Raw genomic sequence first — 24,571 nt, forward strand, 5'->3', positions numbered from 1 at the left:
TGTACTACTTTTGCCCTGCTTATCTTTTATTCTTTCTTTCAAAGAATTTCATGCAGTATCTGCCATTGAGCACCTCAATGCCCCAAACAGGATTATGTGACAATTTTATTTTATTTAATTAACTAGACTTTGAGGTTTCTTCCCTATTGACATTTTGGCAATCAATCAACCAATAGCAATTGAAGACCAACTATATATATTGGGCTCTGTGTTAGGAGCTGGGGATGAAATGATGAACAAGGCAAAGTTACTGCCTTAAAAAAAGAAATTCTAGTTAGAAATGACAGTCAATAAAATTAAAATAAATAAGTAAATAACTTTTAGATGTTGTTGATATGATAGTGAGTATATGTGGGGGTTTCTTTCTTACTACTTAAGCTGCTGACCCTCTTGGAAAAATTGTAAAGACAAATATGAAATATAATCATAATGCTTTCTGGTGATGTCATCCTCAAAATAAATGACAGGTTATGAGTGGCCTAGATGCACTGTCCAACATGGTGGTTACTAGCTAAGTGGCTATTAAAGTTAATTACATAAAAATTAAAATTCCCAATTTACACTAGCCACATTGCAAGTGCTCAATAGCCACGTGTGTATAATGATCACCATTTTGGAGAACATACATATGAACATGTTCCTCATTGCAAAAAGTTCTGTTGGACAGCACTGGTCTAGATAGCATGAAGCTGATAGGAATGTTTTATCAATAGTAAGAATAGCAGCTAACAGTTTTCTGTGGCAGGCACTTCACATATATTTATCTCATTTATTTTTCACAAAACCCTATGATAGTTATTGCTACTAAACCCATTTTACAGATTAGGAAACTGAGATGCCCAGCTTTATTGTTCAATATTTGTCAGTTAGTAATGAGGAATGCTAAGCATTAACCCGTAGACAGTCTGGTGTGGGAACCTACGCTCTTACTAAAATCTCGTGATATTTTAGTGTGGGGGAGGTGAAGAGGGTGAAAACCGACATTTTGATACGGCAAGCAGCTCCTCCCTAGAAATAAGAAATGGTCAGATTTGTCAATGTTTTTGCCAAATATGATGTTTTCGGATCTATCAGATTCATCCAAGACACATTTTATTTGTCAGAGGGTTAGACGGAGCTTGACAGGCAGAATCGTGGAAGCTAGAATTGAAAAGAACTTTGAAACCATCCAATAAAATATTTTACAGATGAAGAAACTGAAACATGCGTTTACCTGACCTGTCCAGGATGACAGAGCGGGTTTTGACCTCAGCCAAGATTAGACAGCAAGCTTCCTGCCTGTGTGCATGTGTGTATGCACCCCTCCCCCCGCCCCTTGGCACCGAGAGCTTAAAATTTCCCTTATGTATTATTTATTACTAGCTTTGAAATGTACTGGTCTTGGGAAATAGTTTTCTTTTTCCCAAAATGTTAGCTGTGCAAGTGTGTATTGACTTTTTCATCCATCCCTTTCCTTATCTCTAGCTTTTCTTATTTTCCACCCATTCCTACATTCCTCCTTCATCATTACAACAGGGATGCACAACCTAGCTACCCAGACAATTCTTTCCTGACCAAAAGAAAAAAGAAAAAAAAAAAAAAGGTAAAAAACAGCAATTGATAGCAGTTTGAGTCCATAGGCACACCGTCAAGAGTTTGGAAAACATGTCATAGGTTCCACCATCACTTTAAGTGAGTCTCTACAAATCTTGTGCATTATTTCTGGGAGTTTCTCCCGGGATTATCTCACCATGCTTTACATACTCAACCTTGCTAACCACCAAGATGCATGCAAGTAATGCTCTGTTGAAGAATTCGTTTTCCATGAGCTTTTAGTTTCTGTTCCACTACGGAGAGGTCACAGGCGCCCAGAGCACAAAGCAGTCTGAATGGCGCTGACAACCCCAAGATTGCAGCGGGTTGGGCACGGAAAAGGCTTCACGTCTTCTTCCCCACCATGAAGAACTTCAGCTCCAGCCTGCACCCAGCTTTATCAGTCTCAAGTCCCAAAATCGTAGAGCGAGTCCAGTCCCGGGAGTCTGGCTCAGGCTTTGCTGGCGCCGTGGAGAAGCTGGCAGGCAGTCGGCTGAGCTCCACAGGACACAGCCAAGAGGCTCCGGGCGCGCCGCTGCGCTCTGGGAGTCCCGGTCTGGCGCACCGCGGGAGGCAGGCGCGCTCCCACTCTCCGCAGTCCTTCCTACCTTCAGGTGTCTCTCTTCCCCGGCTTCCGCAGGTAAACCAAGAGCCGGTCTCCACCTCCCGCGCTGGGCGCGCATCTCCCTCCCATCCTTGCTTACATAAGGCGGCCGGGCGCGCTCCCGCCGCCGCTTACCCCCCAGCGGAGTTGGGCTGCGCCCTCCACGCCTGGTAGGCGAGCGCCTCCGCGATCCCTGGCACCGCACACTGACTGGGAGGTACCCCTTCTTAGCTACCCAGCAGTGGCAGCCGGGACGTCTCCACGCCGCGTGAGAACACTGAGATTGGAGACGGGAGCGCCTCACAGTGCCCAACTCCCTCTCTCCGCTGTCTCCTCCTCCCACTTCGGTCTTCCTCCTCCCCCCACCCCCGCCCGCCCGCGCTTGTGTGTGTTCGGCACTGGCGAGGGGACCCGGAGAGCAGTCCAGGCTCGGCACGCGGCGGAGCTACGGCGCTCCAGCTGCTGGGGGGAGCGACGAGGTGGCCGCCTTGCGCCTCCCCGGACTTCCCAAGTGGGGGCAGCGCAGCCGCTCACGGAGCCGCCAGTTAGAAGGCACAGGGAAAGACCGACCTCCAAACTCCTCCTCAGCGTCTCATCTCCACCCCCTTTTGGCCCCTGCCCTTGGAGAAAGTGGAGTGGGGCGCTTGGTTATCATTATTTCTTCGGACTGCTTCGTGGTGCACGGATTCAGCTGCCGCCCAGTGGGGCTTTCCGCTGTTCACGCGTCTGTGTGTGGTTCCCCCCGGCACACCTCTGTCGACGATGAGGAAAGGTCTGCGGGCGACAGCGGCCCGCTGCGGACTCGGACTGGGATACGCGCTGCAAATGCTCGTGCTACCTGCCCTGGCCCTTCTCAGCGCCAGCGGCACCGGTTCGGCCGCTCAAGGTAAGGGGGTCCGCCAAGCTCCGCGGCCACCTCCCTTCGCTTCTTCCTTCCCTCCTTCTTCCTCTCCTCCCCAGTTCTCCTGGCTTCCTTAATCCGCTTCGTTGCACTCTACTGGAAATCACTTTAAATTCCACTTTCCCAACTAGTCAAGAAGCTTTGGTTATTATTATTTTTAAGCTGTCTTCCGAGATGGGCACGGATGGACCAGGGACGCACAGGGTATGGACACGCATCTATTTCTGGGCATGTGGACGCCTTGGGTGTCTTTTGCACTTTCTGATCCACTCGCTCACGTTGTTGCATGTTATACACACAGAGGTTTGGAGAGACTCTCCGTGTGAGTGTCTGTATGGCTTGCCCTAGATGCACTGATGCGCAGAGGCTCCCCGCGCTGTGCCACGTCTGGGTTGCGGGATCTTCGGTGAGTCTCTGAGCACGCCAGACGCCGAAGGGCGCTCAGCTAAGGAAAAATCCATTACAGCCGAGGACCGCCCCCCCAACCCCCCAAGCTCCGCTGCCCCTCGGCTGCTGCTCAGGGTGCTGTGGAGACACACAGCACACCCCGACCCGCACGACCCATCCTGCGGCAGACGCTGGGGGTGCGCACGCCTCCGCACTCACATCCTCTCGGTGTCTCCCTCCCATCAGGCGACGGAAAAACTTAAAACCTCAGAGCTCTGGGGACTGGTTGCTTAAACCAAATCCGAAACTCTCCGGGGTAACCGGCCTGTTTATAACTCTGACATTTTAATTTAGCGCGCGTCCAGCTATAAAATAACTGTCTAGGTCCCTGGGCAAAACCTGGGTTGGGAGAAAAGCGGCCAGGAGTTGAGAGTGGGTAAGGAGGAGGGAGGCACGGGGGTTGATCGCCTAGCTCCCTTCTTGTCCCCCGAGTTTGAATTGGTAGCGGCAGCTACCAGCCTTGGGAGCTCGGGAAGCTGAGGGAAGAGAGATGGAGTGGAAAGAGCCAACGCTGCCCTCTCCGGGGTCTCTCTCGGGTCTCCTGGGCCCCCAACCTCTTGGCCAAGGAAAGCTCCCACCTGGGTCTTTACGATCAGTACAGTGGTGGTCACTGGCTCTGGGGATGCAACTCAGCTTTTCCCTTACGATGGGGGTGGCGTTGGGAAGTGGGAATGGAGGAAGCTTCTGCAGCATGAGGAGGTAATTTCAGGCATCCCATCATCTCGGTTTACACTTCTGTACACATTGGGAGAGCAGAAGGGGTGCGGCGAGAGCCTCAACTGCCCCGGCGTAGATCAGATACTCGGGGGGTTCCGGACAGCATCCCCTCTGACCTGCGAAGGCGCTGGGGGCCGGGGCGTGGGAGGTGCAGGGGAGCTCTGAACGTAGGTGAGTGTGGTCTGGGTGGGGAGGAAAGTGATTAGCAAGGCTTTGTGAATTAGCCGTAGCTACTTCGGGAATAAATTTTCCTGCTGCCGCGCTAAGTGGCCACGCTCATAAATACTTCCTTTCCCTCTTGCCAGATGCCTCCCATCCCGAGGTTCTGCTCTGGTTTTCTTATGCATACTTCCAGAGCACATCTGTCCATTTTACAAAGGATTCTCCGTTAAGGATCCTGTGAACGTGTAAATTTCTTGAAATGTGTTAAGAAGTTATCAGGGCGATATCCAAAGGTGATGGGGGTGGTGGTGTTTGGAAGTTTAAGTGGGCAACCTGATGAATAGTTGTGGACTCACTCGCGTGGCTCCCTGTGGAATTCGCCCGCTGTTATTGGGTGTACAGAGCCAGGGGGTAGGGTCTGGGAAGGGGAATGTGCAGTGAGAGAACTGTTTGGGAAAAGGACAAATTAAAGTCCCCAAAGATGCCTAAAAGGAGATATGAGATCCCTGCTGAGAGGCTACTACAGCCAAATTCAAAAGACTAGTAAAAAGGATCAATAAAAATGATCAAACTGGAGATTGTAAGTGGATTGATATTGAAAGAAGAAGGGAGAAGAAATGAAAAGAAAAGATGCTCAGCAAAGACTGAGCGTTTGCCACTTGGCTGTTTTTCTTCTTATAGACCAGGCAGGCCAGAGATTGAGGACTGAACCTGCTCTTCTCATCTTAAGTGGAAACATAAAATGTATTCCGTTGGGTGTATGCATTTCAGTGCTCTTCGTCGTTTAGTTTTAATTCTTTCAGTTCCAGATCAATAAACTATTTATTTACATTTGAATCTTGGTCTTTGAAAGATACTATTCCACCACTTTTATCTTAGTTATCCTCCATGTTCCAGGATGCCAGCTGTTCCTGTGTTGTCTGTTAGGTATCAAAAATGTAGAAAGCACCAAACTCTACTATCAGCTACTATCACATTTAGTCTAATCCATTCCCCCAGCCCCTTTACTGTTGAACCACTATTCCACTTCATTCGTAGAATCACACTTGTATAATGGTCTCACGTGGTCAAATCTCCTTTCCCTTCAATTCCTGTCTCCTCTCTCTTTGGACTAGAACGCTAGAGAAATACAAGCTGCTGTTGCTCTCTCAAGGTATGATTCCCATGTGCTGAGGATTTAAAGACAGAATGAACTATTTTTATGAACGGCAGTACATATGCAATTACGATGAGAAAGTTAATTTTAGCACTTTACAATGTGGATGAGATTTTATTCTGTTGTTAGAGAAGCACTGGGGAAAAGTTAGAAATTTTAGGAAATATGTTTCTTCAGAGATAGCCCAAAAAACAGCAAATGTTTAAGATAAAAAAAACGAAACAAAACCATAATGAGTACTATTTGTGAGTGTACTGCATTTTGTAACTGAGGTTTAAAGAAAGATGGCAGTCATTTTAAACAGGTCCTTGGGAGATTCTCTAGGCTTTAGGCAACAACTTTCTCCTTTCAGGCTATGCCCTAATTGTTTCATTCAGGATTGCTGGGAACTCCTAGCTCCAGGGAATTTGTGGTGTTTCTGACTTCCAAGAATGAAAGATTTTACTAGGGAAGGAGGGGGTGAGGGTGGAAGAGAGAGAGAGAGAGAGAGAGAGAGAGAGAGAGAGAGAGAGAGAGAGAGAGAGATATTGAATATTATGCCTCTCAGAATTAGTGCCCTCCTGTTTTATAAATGCATTTGATTTCTGGAGTACACAGCATTGATGCTCTGCTTATCTAGCACCAACTAGTGTTATGAGTGTTAACACCACCAAACTCAGAACAGAAAAGTGCTGAAGACTATAATCATACTGGGATAACTCTCTACTCTCATAAGTTAATTTATCATGCTTTTAAAAACAAATAATATACTTCTTCCTCTAAAAGATTAAAAATTTTCATGTGTTTATGAATATTGGTGTGTAGACATAGACAATTGGTATGAAAGATAAATGCATTTCATTACAATTACACTGTACATTTTTTTCTAATTTAGGAACAAAGTAAATTTATAAATTCACATTTAGAATTTGCAGTAAGGAAAAGTAGGCTAGTTTACTTTTGTTTAGAAAAATGGTTTCATGCATTCTAGCTTAATGCTTAAAAGGCTTTAGAGAACAAACTTTTTAAGCAAGTATTTAAAAGAGTAAGAAACCGTTACATTGTTAACATTTATTGACTCCTTGGCCTGCTGTATTCTGGATACCGGGGATGCAAAGTTCAGCAGGACAGGGTCCTCCAGCATCACCCACTGTGGTCCTGACCAGAATTCATGGTGATCTTTTTTAAGCAAACCCCCTTAGGACATGAACATGAACAAGGCATGAGATCCACTGTGCAAACCCTCTTAGCTCATTTATAGTTGTTGTTGAGACTTTGAAATAACTGTTCTTCAATGTATGCTGGGTTCTCCAATTAGTGTGAACAGTGAGAATGCTCTGCTAGGCCTTGTCTGCATTTAGCACTTTTCTGATTTAGGTCATGGCTCTGGTGGAGCAGCAGAGGGAGTCACTCTCAGAAGAAACATTAAAATTACTGCAACCACTTCCGGAAGATAATGGGGAAAAGTGTGGGGGCATGCATTGAGATTTAGCCTACACCATTTTCAATCTGACTTTTATATATGTGGCAGATAAAAACAAACCTGTTCCTATCTCCTCATTATTTAAAAACTCCATAGCTTATTTGGCTAGTGGGTGGTATTAGAAGTTCTTAAATAATTGTAGTGCACTTATTATGTCCCAGGCTGTATGCTAATTGTTAGAGACACAGGTTTGAATGACACACTTTCAGCCTTCAAGATAATTATAATTCAGTTTCTGAAATATAATAATGGGCACAGGTATAGTGCTTTCTGGATTCAAGCATCCAAAGATAGTAAATGTAGATCAGGCTAGGGAGTGGTGTTGGGGGTCCCAAAATTTCTACACAGAGGATGGCAGTTTGGTTGGAAGTGGGATGCTCTTAAAGCCAAGTTTGCATTGCAACTGTCTTATATTAAATCTTACTTAGATTTAATATAGATTCAGTCTGGTATTGGGGAGGCACAGCTAAAAGGCTGTTAGTGGTATGTGCCCATTCTGCCAATTACATAGTGGTTACTGCCATCTCAAGATCCTGCCTCCACCAACTCCTAGGTTGTGTGGATATAAATGAGTTATTTAGCATCTCTGTGCCTCAGTTTCCTCTGATATAAAATTAGGATAATATATACTATACGTCATATTAGTGTTGAATGAATTAATACATGCCAAGTATTTAGAGCAGTATTTTTTTGTCTTCCAACCATGTAAATCACTGGCAAAAAAATCTAGAAGTTAATGAAAGTAAAGGCTAATAATTTTGAAGGCAGAATGGGGATTGCTGCAGACACTGCTTCCCCAAAGCAACAAATGGAGTGGTCTCAGGAAATGCTTCAAAGTGTAGCACTGCAGACTCCTGGACAGTGGTTCTTTTAACAGCATGTAGAAGCTCTCTCCTTTCATAGCCCAATTTCTTCCTTTCTGCTGTGTGAGAAAATCCACCTAATACCTATTCTAAAAATGCCATGTTAAGTCACTGTCAGTAAGGTCCTGGCTATGAGCACTACCCTTGACTTTTCTATCTTTACAATGAATATTGAAAGGGGACTTTTCATAAATAAGTAAATACTTTATAAGAAGGACAAAAAAATAAATAAAATAAAAAAGAACATGTCAGGTCCCATGTTTTCAGATAAGGGTTTGAGGGAAATCAGCCCTTTATGCAAATGTCAGTGTGTTTTTTTGTGTTGTTTGTTTGTTTGTTTTTAAATAGATGCAAATGTATAGTCTGAAGAACATAATTGAACACATGATAAAAAAGACACAAAGAAACATATAGAAAATTAGGTTGACTTGAAGGCAAGCTAATTTACCAGGCCTTTCATATATTTAAATTATATTTGCAATAAAAAGTTTTAATATCATAATTTAGAATAACATGGATAATCTAGAACACATAGCTTTTCAAAGTTTCACATTTAATTACTTCTAGTTGTTTAGTGGTTGTGCTATTTTTTTCATGTTTGACCAAATGATTTTTGGCAAACGTTTATAATAAAATTCAGAGATTTGTGGGGCTTTCTATGTTAAGACAGATCTTTCTCCTACAGTATTTTCATACTGCTTTAAATATTTGATTACCTGGTGTGCACTTATAGAGCCCCAACTTTCTCAACCCTTTTAACCTTAATTTCTTAAAGCTATATGTGGATTCTTCTTTGATTTCATATTTTATTTGGATTTATAATTGCTTATGTATTACTGGAGGAAGGCTACATGAACCTGTGGGTATTGCTCCAGTACCACTTAGTTCAAAGATGTATGAAATACATCCCAGAAACTCAGTGCTATATTTTATGTAACTTTTAGAAATAGAATAAATTTGTCTTAAGCAATGTTAAAATACCACTACCTACTTTATCTTAGTTCTTAAAAAGAAATCCAGTAATTGAATAATTTATAGTTTCTCTTATTTTATTTAAAATAAAAACATTTTGTAGTAATAATTTTATGAGCTATCAAGATCAGAGGTAGTTAACTTTTTTATCCTTGCTACTTGTTTAGAGCTTCCAGAATTTCTTCCTTTTCATGAATGCGCCAAATACACTATGTTACAAATATTTGAACTCTATAAACAAAATGTTAGAAAATGTTGTTCTGTATTTTAGAATTTAAAAAACAATTTTACATTAAAATTGTAATATGGTTTCTCATTTTGAGTATTCCTGCCCTCTACAAAGTTGTTCCCTTAAGATTATACAATGAGGTTTTGAAATACACAGAATAACATCTCCAGATTTTATAATTACTTAAAACATACCTCGCTTCTATGTGGAGTTCATAGTGTTAAAACTACTTTGACATGAATTAAATTGAAGTTATAATTTAGAAAGCGAGCTATGGCTTTGAAAGTGCCAAGTATGCAGATATTTGTCCTTATGTCAGTGTACCTCTTATTAGCTGTGAGCAGTGGTTCAAAAGTGCTTTGTGTGGCAAAAGTGAAGTCTAACATCTGATAATTTCAATGTTTGGGGAATACTCTCTTTTAATTAAATAACTTACCATATCTCATTGCCAATGTGGTCATGCAACGTGAGAGTGAAGGGGAGCCAGGTGAGACTTCATTATATAGGTGTGTCTGTTAGAGTTCTTATTTTAAATACGAAGGCTCATAATAATCATGTTAACAGATGATATTGATTCATCAAATTTAACTTCAGACTTACCAGTCTTATTTATTTTAAAATGTTGTGAGGATGGGGAGTGGGGGTGGGGTGGGGTGGTTAACCTTCATTAATCATTGTCATTTGGATCCTGTGGCTAGTTTCATTTCTCAGCAATTATGAGAGCCATAAAAATGCCTCATGTAGATGAACAGGTATTTTCTCCTCTTCTAACCAAGGATGTTAAACAAGAGAAACTCCTTCAGCATATTTAACAAGTTTATTGACAAATGCTAACATTTCTCAGTTTTAGTCAATGTCTTAATTGATTATTTAATCATGGACTGCCTGAACTCAACTGCATTTATTACCGTCTATCTTTTTTTTTTCCTGTTCAGAAGAAAAACCTTATATGTGAAACATTTCTTTCCAATAAAAACAGATTAGTGTTTGCATAATGAAATGGCTCTGCAGCCCAGTTATAAGGGCAAATATGTCCATGGATAGAAATTCAGGTGTTTCTCAAAATTCAGGAAAATTGGTGTGTATAATAATATAGAATATAAAAAAGCAGTATAAAAGTAAAGTATACCATTTTTATAGAAAAGTAATCATTTTAAATTAATTCATAATGTACACTTTATTAGACAATGGAAGTTTAGTGCAATATGATAGGGTATGTGGTGTAATAATATCCACTTATAGGCATAGTGCAATACATTCATGTATAAGATTAAAGTTAAAGGGAGCAATTTTGGGCCATTCTATTCTCTATGAATTCACAAATTTGTTACTTGTATTCAAATAAAATATTTTGTATAATTCTAATACATTTCTGGAATTTCAAGAAACTGAAAAAATCCTTTCAAGATCTAGATCAAAGAGTACTGTTTAACAAATGGTATTCTCTGCTCTTATAGGAACTAAAAATGATAGTTGGTGACAAAAGCACTGTTGTTTTATCACAAGTGATTTTCAGAGACCTGGTTATCTTATCTTTAATTCATACCAAACAAATAACCAAATTACTACCACAATAAAAACTTTATGATTGAGATGACATAGTCAGCAATGGTAATTTCACTTTGAGCGTTCTGTCTGTGTGAAATAATGTCAACATTTGAATTTAGCCTTTGATAAAGGGAAAATGATACATTTTATATTCCATGGAATAAAGAGTTTGTCAGATATACACATTGTAGCCACCCAGTGGAAGTGCAGAAGTTTACCAAGTAGCAATCTTGCAGTCTTTCTAAATAAAACAGTAATTATGTTGCCTGTTGTTTTCTTTAGCAACTTTCCTTCTTTCTTCTGGAGCTCCATAAAATAATGAAAGATTGTAAGCTTTAAAGTGTGTTAGGGATCAAATCCAAGGAAGCAAAGAGCCTAAGACATTTCCCTCCTAGCCTACCACAGACATCACCAACAGATTATGCAGTTTGGTGGAAAACAGAAGCCCATTTCAGTAACTACTCTTAGAAGCTGAGGAAAAACAGGCATGTTCAAATGATTTATTTGTGCTATCTGGGATAGAGATCCGTATTTCATCATAATATTATTCAACAGGCTCTCTGACTTGAAACTTTTATCTAAATAGAGTCTTTATCTGTACCTATTTCAATTAACAGAGCAAAAGAATTTGGAAAGTATTTAAAAGGTACATATTTGAAAGAAGTTACGTTTGTATTTTACTTGGACCTATTTGGGCAGGATGTGGTGTTTGAGAAATCTAGACTTAAATCAGAAATATACTGATATATAGTATCTGATAGTATATTCCTCTGGAATATATAATTAATCATTTAGTGGTCTTTATAGAATGCATTGCCAATTCCTGAGCTACTCTGTTAAACATTATCGTTAATAACAATACTAACATTGTATCTTAATTCTCACCTGTACTTCAGAAAACAAATTGCATTCTTTCTGCAGGGAAAGAATTTGCTTAAGTGGAGCTTTATCTTTAATATATCATAGCACATTTTTAAAATGTTGCCAATATCTTTCTCTTACATACTGATCAAAATATTTATTTTCATTTATATTTATACACACGTACATGTATCTAGATAGTATTAAAAGGACCACAGTGGAGAAAGTTATGATTTGCGTATTTTAAGATGATGAAAATAAAAGGATGACTAAGAAAAGTTTTAACCATAGGTATGTTTCCAGATGGATGTGGCTAATCAGTTTATTGGATTTATTAGAAATGATGATCACATGAAAGATACACATGTCACTTTTTATTGAATTAAATAGCTGTGGAATTATTTTCTAGGAGGGTATTTCCAGGCAGACTCTTAATGAAATGAAGAGTTCTAAGGAGTAGACAAATATAGTTCAATAATTCCCTGTGAACATATACATATATACATATATATTTGCCCAAATGGTGTGTGTGTGTGTGTGTGTGTGTAACCTTTTTTGTTTGCTTTAGGAATTAGAGTTCATTTTCAAATAACCTTGGTAATATCCTTAAAAAACAAACAGAACCTTTCAACAAAGGAGAACTTTTTTACTTATAAAACAAATTCATAAAGGCAATCATTGAATAGGAAATCAGATTAAATCACTGGTTTGTGACCAAAAATCATATCCTACTTTTCTGCAAAAAGTGCCTTGTTCTCTGCAAGTTGCTAAGTCATTTACATAATGTACAGTAGAGATGCCTCTGCCTCATTCGTTCAGGGCCCTATCTGATGGAAACAAGATTTCTCCTGCCTTCTAAGTGGCAGACACTGGGGGATCTCCTCTTCCACTGGCTTATTTCAGACACCTGGAGGAGAACTTCTGGTGCTTTCCCTCAGAGTGGACTAAATTTCTTGACCAAAGGACAACGTCAACTGTCATGCATGCACGGGTACAATTCTTCATCTGCTTGTGCGATTCCCTCTCAAGGTGCTCTCAGGAGAGGCATCATTTCTCTCCTAAGCAGCCTGCCTGAGGTGATATCTTATGTAGGCTGATCAAAGGAGAGGCTAGTTGTGTTGTTCTTTCCTGAATTCTGTGATGGTTTGTTTCAACTTCTTAATCAAATGGAGGTATGTCCCCAAACTGCAGAATATTTGATTTTCTTGGACTCCCTCAGATGCTAGACAGGTGGCTTTATTTCCAGGTTTCTCCATTACATCTATCAAAAGCTATGTTTAAATGAACAAAGATGAAGTTATTGAGGGAGAAAAAGTTTGTTACTAAAGAAAGAATACACAGAATTTTACTCATGATAAAGGATAGTATGCTTCCTTGTTTATATTCAATATTGTATCAAAATGCAGTAATATATAAATATTTATGTAACATATAAATATATATTAATTATTGCCATGTGTCCACATCATTTGGCATTTCTGAATTAGGATTTTAAAAGATGCAAATGAATTCTAGGATTCACAAAGTTGTTTTGTATATTCTCTACCATACCTGTCCTACATTCATGGATGATACGGGATTTTCAAAGCAAAATATGTTGTACTCTGCTAAGAAAAGCAAAGAAAATAATAATGCCTCATAAAGTTTTGTGATTGCAAGTCTAAATGCTAGTAAAGGAGGTTGCCTGTTTAATGCTGAATGCAAGGTTAAAAACAGGGTCTTAAAGATAACAGCAGATTCCAGAGTCTTGGAGTTTGTTTTGCATTCAGTGACAGTCACTAAATTAGGGAAAGGAATGTTCAAACAACACACTTGAGGAAAAGTGATTTTTATAGAAAGGAGCCATTTCTGCTAATAGCCAGTAACTGCACATAACCCCGCTGACATTAAAAGTCCATTAGCTAAGCCCAGTTTAAATAGCAGCTGATGCAGTGTCAGCTAAATGTACATTGGACATTTTTTATATAATTCAGTAATAGCAGTTCTATAATTTTTTTCTAAAACTACATACATTAAGTAAAACAAATGTCATCTGATAGTAGTGGCAGGGCTGCTACTAAACAGGCAGAGATTTGTGATGAAACAAAAGTAACAGTCTATATAACAAGAAGATAATAAATGGTAGTGAAGGTTTTAAAAGGGAGCCTTTGAGAAAAATCATATGGAGAAGCTTAAGCTGACATCCACAAAGAGAGTTGTTTTCGTAGAGGCACATATTAACATGCATTACTTTGAGATATTCATTTAAAGGGAAGTGATTTTTTTTTTTTTTTTTTTTTTTTTTTTTTTTTTTTTACCATTTGCCTGTGTTTAGTTTTTAGTGTATTTTGAAATAACAGGAAGTCCCTTTCTTAGATACTATTATGTATGTAAATAGTGGAGGGTAGTGGGTGGGAGACACAAGGCATTTGAGAAAGAGAACAAGTGAAAACAGAGGTACAACTTAATAAGTGTTAATATTTTTAAGGCGATTACAATGGTAATGTTTTTGAAAGCAAAATGCTGTGTTGTGCTGCCTACAATGAGATCAAAGGTTGAAATCCCTATAATAACCATAAATGACCATAATAATACATACCCCATTTCCTCATCTTTTGAATGTTTTTAAATCTCCATTGTAATCATCTAAAAGACAAAATGTTTACTGCAAATTTATATTAGAATCCAAGAATCTTTAATAAGTCATCTTGAAGAATTCCCCACGATGGTGTTCTGTAACTATGAGACCATTGTAGAGACAAAGTGAGGGCTGCTCATCTAATGTGTGAGTGGAGAACAGGGCAGTAATTAATCAGTGGCTGCCATGCACTATAAAGTATTATGAGAACCTCCATGTCAACCCCTCCCCCCATTATCAGACCATTAGTGAAACCCTGAATAGGCAACAATGGGGAGTCCTGCTTAAGTTTATGACCCCAATCATTTGGGCATAAGTTTTGTGTACATTTTTACAATGGTCACTTGAATTCTCATCACACTTTCTAGTACTCAGAATTATTTATCATTTCTAACCTGAAAATTTATTTATAAGTCTAACCTGAGACATCACACCGTTTATTTGTTTGTTTGTTTGTTTATTAAAATTAAGTCATTTTTCTTTATTATGTTAAAAATACCTCACATAAGCATGCATTGCTTGAAAAGGACAAAAATAAAAACAAAAAAGAAGAAAAGGATTACTATTTAATCATAATGGGGTGGCAGAAATCTCCCTTTTATGTTCACAGATTTTTTATACAAGCATTTCTTAATAAAATCAAGAAGTGCCCTTTGGTGTTGTTAACTGTTTTAATTCAAGTCAGGCCACTGTAAAGGCTTGTTTTGAATGAATTGGAAGCTGACATGGGCAGAGTTTATGCAATTAAATCCCTAACCAAAATCCCGTTTACTAACATATTATATGAGGGACTTGATGAATAATCTCATCTTTAGTATGTAACTCAGACATTAATAACAGATGGAAATATGCCTCAGTTCAACTAGTGGGCTTTGAATTTTAATTCTAAACCTACTTTATTTTTTTCAAACTAAAACATCTGTTACAAGTGACTATTTCCCGTATGTTTTTCCTTTTCTATTGCATAAAACTTAATTCTATTGCAAGATGAAAAAAGAATGTCATTGTATTTAGCCACACAATAAATTTCTTCACATCTATGAACTAGTATTATGAAATTGAATTATGTTGAAAATAACAAGATGATGCTAGCTAGACTGATTGAAATAGAACAATTATTACAGGAGTTTAGAATAGCTTTTAGAGAAACTTACCCTGCAATACTCATATCCTGTTACTTTCTTGGATAGCTTTACAAATGTATCTTTTTTTGTATGAAGAATTACATTTTTTAAAAAGTTGAGTGAATACAATGTACAGTACGGTTTAGTAAAATTAAATTAATTTATTTATGCTTAGAAAACTCCTTAAAATAAGATTTAATAATATTCATTTCTTAGTGTGATTATCATGACCACATTTGGAATCGTGAATGGTTTTAGATGTCTCTCTTTTTTTCTTTTCTACAGCTTAACATTTCCCAATTTTTGACTGTTGCGGAATTAAACGCATATTAGATGTATACATGTATGTGGATCTGATAATTTCCTGACATAGGAAATTAGTCAGAATTCATTGAAAAATATATTCATGTCAACAACCACAAATCACCCTGTGACAACTGTGCTAGGGAAACACTAAATCCAGCCTTTATATAAGTGTCTTGGTAAAGGTGAATAACTGTGCTAAACTCTAAGCTCGCAAATTGCATACAAGTTTAAAATCCCTTAGTTCCATTCCACATTTGCAAGTAGAATATCAGAATAATGTTAGTATTTATAGCATAGAATTGTGAGGATTAACAGGATTATCAAAAGTGAAGAACTGAGAGCAGAGCCTGGCTCCACTAAACACTTAATGTACATTAGCAATCATCATTGCTGTTGCTATTGTATTTTCATTGTATAAATTTATGCTAGTATACAGTGCTTTTAATTTGGCACTACTATAATATATACTACAAGTCATATTAGGATTGAATGGATTAATGCATATGAAGTATTTAGAGCAGTATTTTTTGTCTTCCAACCATGTAAATCACTGGCAAAGAAATCTAGAAGTTAATGAAAGTAAAGGCTAATAATTTTGAAGGCAGAATGGGGATTGCTGCAGACACTGCTTTCCCAAAGCAACAAATGGAGCTGTCTGAGGAGATGCTTCAAAGTGTAGCACTGCAGACTCCTGGTCAGTGGTTCTTTGAACAGCATGTAGAAGCTCTCTCCTTGCATAGTCCAATTTCTTCCTTTCTGCTCTGTGAAAAAATTCATCTAATACCTGTAAAAATGCCATGTTAAGTCACTGTCAGTAAGGTCCTGGCTGTAAGCTCTACCCTGACTTTTCTTTCTTTACAATAAATATTGAAAGAGGACTTTTCATAAATAAGTAAATACTTTATGAAAAGAACAATAAAAAAGAACATGTCAGGTCCCATGTTTTCAGATAAGGGTTTGGGGACAATCAGCCCTTTATGCAAATGTCAGTGGTTTTTCTTAAAAAAAAAAAAAAAAAGATGCAAATGTATAGTCTGAAGAACATAATTGAGTACATGTTAAAAATGACACAAAGAAACTGAAAATTAGGTTGACTTGAAGGCAAGCAAATTTACCATGTCTTTTATATATTTAAATTATATTTGCAATTAGTATACATTAGCAATCATCATTGCTGTAGCTATTGTATTTTTATTGTACAAGTTTATATTATACACTGCTTTTACTTTGGCACTATGAAAATAAATTTATCACAAGAATTAGAGGATGACACTAAATTGGGGGTATCATTAGGTCAAAAAATGCCATATGAACCATCAAAAGCATATTGACAAATGTCAAATTCTTATAAGAAATTGATAGATTTTAAAATGACATTTTTCATATGCAGTCTAGTTATGAAATTTTACTTCTACATTAAAATTCTTTGGAAAGACAACACTTGTTTGTTTCAGTTTTTACCAACAAACAAATTTAGATGATTTTTTTCCTGTGTCAGATTCTGAATCTAGAATATATTCCGTTAAAAATAGTATCTAATAAATTTCATTGTAAAAATCAGTTTATACTTGTCTCTACTGTACATTGGCTATACTTGTAAGAATAATATAAGCTGAAGGGCACCTAGAAAATTCTTTACTTTTTGTTAGTATTTAAATTCTTTGTAGAGGAATACACTTCTTTACTTATATCAGAAATTTTAGCACATTTAAGCATTTATTGATCCCTAAGATAAAACCAAAATTTATTAAACTACAATTTCCAAGCAAGGCCAAAGTTCTTATATGTGCAAGAGGTATATTATAATATAGGCAAAAAGAGAAATCAGATACCAAACTGTGAAGTTTATGTATCGTGACTGACATGATGCATTTAATAAAGTATTTTCCTAATGGGTTGGTTTATGAACAAGCTATAGCTGGATTCTATAGTTCTGCATAGGCATACATGTGTTATTTATTACATATAAGAAGAGAAAGGGAAAAAATTTTAAGATCATTGTTCTGCCTGAACAGTTTTCCAGCATGTATTTATTAAATGAAAGTGTGCCATTGCTTAAGTAACAACTTTACTTTGAAAAAAATATGTACATAGAAAATGCTTTCAGCTGAAAATAATATTCAGTATTTTAGTTCACTGTGACATTAAATAATTATTTTGTACTTTTGTTTTATATTATTTAAAATACTTCATTGTAAAATTAAAATAAGACAAAACATAACTTTTTTCCTTAAAATGTGTCAACTTGATAGGAAGAATATAACCTCAAACATTTGTAGCCCAAAATAATACAATTGTGGATCTTTAGCAAACAGAATGCAATAGACCCAGTAATTAAATAAATAAACAAGGCTAACTCATTCAGCACACCAAAATGATACCCACACGGAAGACACTTTTAATTGGTCCATTGAACATTCAATTGGTCCATTGAACTGACTCCTTTGTAATTTTCTTTGTCTGAAAAGCAAAGTTTAACACTCTTTTAGTTTTTAACTCCAACTCTCCTCCCCCAGAGCAATGCTGTAGGAAACATTCCACTCTTGAAAGGCAAAATTAATAAGAACTCTGGAATCAGCAGTTTGGCTTAGTCTCCACATAATTATAAAAACCTCTTATCTTTATAGGATCTTATTCTGCTCAAAGAACCCAACAGAAGCAACCTAGAATGCTTTTAATGATTGATTAAACTACTTACTTGGGGTTTTATGCTGTGTATAACATTTGGTTTGTAGTAGTTTTCTTTGAAGATTTCCAAAGGGAAAAAACCACAACCACTGAAAAGATCAGACTGTATTTATAACCCCTTCTTCTAGGATATACCTGTTTTTGTTGTTGTTGCTGTTTTTAAATTTCTTGATTTTGTTTTAATAAAGACAAGCTTCTTAAAATGTTATTTTTTTCTGGACAATAACTGTTTTAGGAAGTTCTGTTGTGTGATTACTGGGATTTTGTTTTGTTTTTTAATTGCTGTGAACAATATCTATTTTGTGCCAGAATGTATGTTTATTTGTTATTATTTTCTGACGGAGGAAGGGGGCAATTCAGAAAGCCAAGTTGTTAAAACAAACAAAAAATTAAATTATTTCATAGTCTCATATATTTATGTGTTTGCAACATTAAGCATATTCAACCTTTTAATGATGGTATATTAGAAAAGATGACCTATATCACTCAATTATGTTTCAAATTATGTCCGTTTCTCCCAGCTGGATCACTGAAGAAGGTTCTTCGTGCTTCCTGTCTTTCATTCTCCTTTGTCCTCCACACAGTTGCCTGGCAAATGCTAACAAATTGCATCAGTAGATCCCTTTTGCTTAAAATCCTTTGATACCTCTTTATTGCATCTAGAATCAGATCAAAACTTCTTAACATGATTGACAGAGATATTCCTTCTTACTCCTCTAATTCCATTCCTGGAACTGCACTGTGGTTAGAGTCTCCTCAGACCGTGCTGCTCTCCCACATCTCGTACAGGTTGTCCAGTGCAGCCCTAGGGGGGACATCCTTCAGAGTTTTTTCAGCAAGCTGTTAGTGAGTGAACATGGCAGCTCACGTTCCATTGCTGTGAACAAGTGTTCATTCCTCATGTTCCATCTCTTCCTGCTGGCTGACTTCTTTTCCGTCTTTACGTCTTAGTTTTGATCTTCATTCCTTCATAAGGCTACCTTTCACACCCAATGGTAACACTCTTTTCTTTTTTCTGTGTCCCCTTCTTTTTTCTGTGTCCCCATGCATGTCAGCATGGGGAGAGTAGGAACCATGTTCATCATGATTTCTCTGGTACAGTACGTGACAAGGTTCTTCACACACATAGTCAGCAGGTTATGTAGATTTTTTGAATCACGTAGGATGAATACATATTTTGTTCATATATAAACATATGTTAGAGGGACTTTTGGTGACTACTCATGATGGTGAAGTTAGTGAAAACTTTCCCGGTTCTCTTCATCACCCACTTTTGAGAGCTACTGGACAGAGTGAGCTGAATATGAAGTTGTAGGTGGAAGGTGAGGAAAGTCTCAGTAATGAAAGTTCATCATCTTGTAGATTCTGCCTAAAAGGCCAATCTCCTTACCCTTCCTTCAGGGAAATCCACTTCTATCTTCAAATTATCTACTCTGTAATTTGGGACTATTAAGTAATAAAGAACTTGGATTCTCTTGTAGTTGAAGGAAATAAACCTCAGACAGTTGATGGGTAAGCAGTATGAGCACAACTGGACTCTAACTGGTTTGGTCAAGATGCCTAAACACAGACTCAGGAGTTAAAGAGGTCTGCAAGTCAAATCAATACCCTGGACATGCCCCAAAGAACCTTTCCTGTTATTCAGTTTTAGCATTCTATCATGGAATCTTGCTGAAATAAATTCAGTTTCGACTGGATGATAAAATTATGTTTTACGTTGATTATTTTTATATCAAAAATTGCTCTACAGACTATTTCTTCTTGTTTTTCTCCACTCTAAAGTAAACAAGTCTTTTTCAGGATATGTGTCTTAGTCTGTTCCGTCTGTTAGAACAAAATACCACAGGCTAGGTAACACTCTATAAGTTATAGGTAACTTATAAACAACAGGAACTCACTTGTCATAGTTCTGGAGGCTGGGATTCAGAGAGCAAGGCACTAGCATGGTCATGTCAGTAAGGGCCCACTTCTTGGTTCATAAACACCCATCTTCCCTCTGTGTCCTCACTAGGTGGTCGGGGTGAGGGAGCTCTCTGGTGGCTCTTTTAAGAACACTAATCCCATTCATGAAGCCTCCACCTTCATGACCTATATATCTCCCCAAAGCCCCACCTCCTAATACCTCATTTTTGGGGATAAGGATTTTAATATATGAATTTAGGGGACACAAACATTTGGACTTTGGCAGTATGATAGTATGAATATAAGATTGGGGGGAGGAGTTTGTTTTGCTGGGGGCAGAGAGACCCAGAGTCAAGAACAATAAATCTATTTTGGAACGAATATTAAACTCATTTGTTTCCCTATAATTGACCATTGTCTGAAAGTATTTATTTATTTATTTACTTTTTTTTTTTTTTTTTTTTTGCTAGGACCACAGCCTATTATCTTTGTGCAGGATATTTTGACTTTTAGACTAAGAAATGGCATAGTGAAATGTATCATTATACAGTATTATTGAATGAGGTGTGCTTGTAGGCACTTTTAAGGTGACCAAAATATGTTATGGATTATGCTACGTTGCCAGCAAAGAGGAAATTATAACAAGTAACGGCATCTTTTTTGTTAAGACTTCTGTAAACACAGACCCAACTTGTCCTGAATAATTACTGCAGAAAGCTATGCAGTGGTTTTAACTGGTAGTTGTTTGTAATCAAGCAGCCTGAATCTTGCCTTGACATAAAGCAGAGGAAGTGGTTAGGAGACAGACCTGTAATTATCAGCAGCAGGTGGCCATAATGGAATGCCACAGAGATGTTTAAAGAGGCAAATATTACTTTAGGAAAGACTTCAAGACTGTCAATTTAGACCAAAAGACATCAAAATAAAAACTGGCTTCAGAGCAGTATTGAAAGAATATTTATTTGGAAACAACAGAAAATGTAATAAATTCATTTTATGCAAATTAATCATGTCCTCCACATACCTTATCAAGATACGAAGTCTGAAATAAAATGGGACTCCATTTTCAGAAAAGGGGTGATTTAACAACTTTAGATAATTTCCAGTTATTAAAATGTTTCTTCAGTGTGTAAACAAGAGCTTTGCTATTTATTTTAATGTTTCACATGAATAAATTGACTGAATGAAAAATTAGTTTCTTTTCTAAAATAAAATTTAATGGCTTCAAAGTACACCAAATCATTAATTTCATAATCAAATATGACCCAAAAATTTTATTTCAATTATATAACAATATTCTCCATTGTAACTTTTAAGTTGAAGAATAAAAACAAAACCAATTCCATATTTAATGAACCCAAAACATTCATATACATTTTAAACTTTACTAGATTACTATATATTATTAGTTGTCAGTTGCACAAAATTTCACCCTTCAGTGATAAAATTTTTCAATTTTCACCTTTTTCTAAAAGAAATAAACATCATCCTTCTAAGCGGTATTGAGAAACAATAATGGTCCATACAAAAATGATATACAATAAAAACAGTAATCAGGTGATAAAAGAAATGTTAAGTGTGGATTTATAATACTAGCTCCCCTTTAAGAAATGCACTTAGCTAAGGTGTTTTGATAGTGCACTATTATTTCATTATTTTTTCTTTCATCTTCATCATATTTTTGTCAAGTCTATGGTTTATATTAACTTACAAGAAATTATATCATATGAGTCATAGAAAAGCTAAAGAAACTCAACAAAATATAGTTGCCTGGCTAGTTTTTTGCATTTTTAAATGGGGAATTTTCTTTCTCTTTCTTTTGCAAGTAAGCATAAATTTTGGCCGTTTTTATGGGGGCGTGAATGAACCTTATGGAACTGAACACTTTTGAGTAGAGAGAGGAGTCATGATATATCTGTATGACCCCATTCATTCTCGGATGTGCTTAACATGTATTTTTGGGAATATTTGTTTTCCTGCCTAATGCTAATCATATATATATATAGATATACATACATACATATATATCACTATGTAAACAAGTGGAGAAATCAGTCATTCACTGCTCCTGCCAGAAATACCTTTAGCTCCCACAGTAGTTGTATGTCAAGATCCTGCCCTACTTAAAAAGGAAGACATAAGATTTATTCTGGAAATCTACCAGGGCAGACCAACCCTCAAAAATGCGAAGGAAAAGATCTCTGTGGCTAAATTAAAATAAACGTAAGTCACACTTGACGCATTATGCTTAAGATAACTCCATCTAAAAATATATATGTAAGTTATAGAGAGTCTCAGTCCTTGTTCAAACTGGACACCAAATATGAAAGAGAGAATCAGAAATTATCCAAAAACAGATGGATAAGGAGAGGACGAATGGTATCTTTATGATTTGTAAGTTATCAGCACATTTTGACTTATTTGGAGTTCTTTTTCTCCAGAGTGTCAAGTAATTTAAACCAAGCCTGACATAGGGCCCATAGTTTATATAGGTGAGCAAAGCACCCTCATAGTTGCTTGCTTTCTCACTAGTGAAATTTAAGATTTACATGGAGGAGAAAGATGTGACTAGAACTGGTAGATGTAAAAGTTAGAATATATTTCTAACTACTTTTTAACATGTAATATATTCTCTCAAATCACAGCTCAGTGTTTTTAATAGAAAAAAATTCGGTACAGATGAGGTCAATTCAATTCAAGAAGTATTAATTGCTATAGCCCATAGAAATAAATGAGATAGTACAGTATAGCATATGGTACCTGTCTTCAAAAAACTTAAAATCTTGTTAGGAAGATGAAATATTGCAGATAAAATACATAAAACTACAAGATGGCAAATTGACATAAGAATACCTAAAACTATTTTGAAAGGGATAAAAGAAGAGAAATGTGACTTAGTGCTAGAATTTCCGGCTGGGATAAACTTTTAGCCACTTATGAGAAAGGAATAAAATACTGTTCTCACTTAGCTTAAAGGCCACTTGGAAATGTTTTGTTATAGCAGCACAAGATTCTATTCTCTCTTCACCTCTTCCCATTTTCTTCCCTTTTCAGTCTTGAGAGCATTTCTTCCTTCTGGCTTTATCTTTTTAACAACTCTATTCTTTGCCTTGAAGAGAAGAGTTAGACAGACCCAGTCTCTAATTTCTTGAGTACTAGCGCTTTGCCTGTCCCAGGGCTAGCTACACTGTAGAAGTGCAAAATGAGTCTCCAATCCAAATTTAGCTCTTTTATTACATACGCTGTAGCTAAGCTACTTTAGGCCAGACATTACCACATCTCTCAGCAACAGTTTGAGTTTGTCAAGTTGTACAGGTTTGTTGTCTTCTTTCAAATATAGTTTTACATGTTTTAAAACTTGTTTGGATTTTGAGTAATGGTCTCCTTGGTGCCCTGATGTTTATAAAATGATGTCAGTGCTTGAAGGTAGAGGATTGCTATGTTAGATATTTCCCCTTCTGTCGAAGGCTGTATGAAGGGGCGGGGGGCCTGTTGCATGAATCTCCCTGGGTGGGAAAGTGGATAGAGTTCAGCATAAGAAACAGGTGGAACCACTTCAAAGTCAATTGTAGAAACTTCTATGATTAACTGAAATTATTCAGGTAACTTTAAATTGAAAGGGCCAGAGGGATTTCTATGAATAATTCTGAAACTTAGATTTTTAAATTCAAAATATAAGTATGTCTTGCCCAACATATTTCATAAAGGTTTGAAGATAGAGAGATAATTGATAAATATTAATTTTAATCTTGATAGTATAATAATTTGTAGAGCTGTAATGTTCTTACTCTTTAGTCCTCCCTTTAGTAAAGGCTTTTTAATTTTTTCTTATGAAACTAAGATTATTGCTAGGGTAAACAGTATATGGGATGCCAATGAATATTTCTGGAGCTCTGGTATTTTCCAGTTTTAGAAGTGTGAGAGCAAAAATGTGGGAAAAATATGGGAAAAGAGTGTAAAGTGATTTTGCAGTATGGTGTAACAGCCATGCAGGTAGTAGGATCTTATTAAAAGTTTCTGAAGTGATTGGATTAAAACACATATATAAAGAAACTTTTTATTTTAGATTAATAATCTCACCCTACATTCTGTCAAATGGAGTTTCCAAAATTCTTAATAAATAATCTTTTTTCTCATTTGACCCACTAATCATAAATCTATGAAAACAGAAAATTCATTTTTCCTAAAGTATATGAATAATAATTATACAACCAAGTATGAATGCTTTACTGTGTTAAATGTATAGACACAAAAATATATATTGACATTAATATCTCTATAGAATACCAATTTGAGGACCGTGAGGATACAGAGGCTGAGAGCTACTCCAATATTTCAGAAATGCTACGGTTGCACAGCTTACCAAATAAGAACCTGAACTAAAGAATGTTTCTTTAATGTAACATTATTAACTCAGTTTGGTGACAGTAACCAGAGCCC

The 24,571-nt window shown here is 37.0% G+C and overlaps 1 protein-coding gene across 2 annotated transcripts in view; it reads left to right on the forward strand.

Annotated features, from left to right (window-relative positions):
• Positions 1-1,076: 1,076 nt before the first annotated feature.
• UNC5C (unc-5 netrin receptor C) overlaps positions 1,077-24,571 on the forward strand; it is a 368,160-nt gene continuing 344,665 nt past the window's right edge. For both annotated transcript variants that reach the window (XM_019741124.2, XM_019741125.2), the window contains exon 1: positions 1,077-3,062. In XM_019741124.2, coding sequence (XP_019596683.1) covers positions 2,939-3,062 — 124 coding nt within the window. In that variant the 5' untranslated portion in view covers positions 1,077-2,938. The remainder of the gene's footprint in view (positions 3,063-24,571) is intronic.

This window comes from Rhinolophus sinicus, linkage group LG02 (genome assembly GCF_036562045.2).
Source record: "Rhinolophus sinicus isolate RSC01 linkage group LG02, ASM3656204v1, whole genome shotgun sequence".
NCBI classification, from domain to species: Eukaryota; Metazoa; Chordata; class Mammalia; order Chiroptera; family Rhinolophidae; genus Rhinolophus; species Rhinolophus sinicus.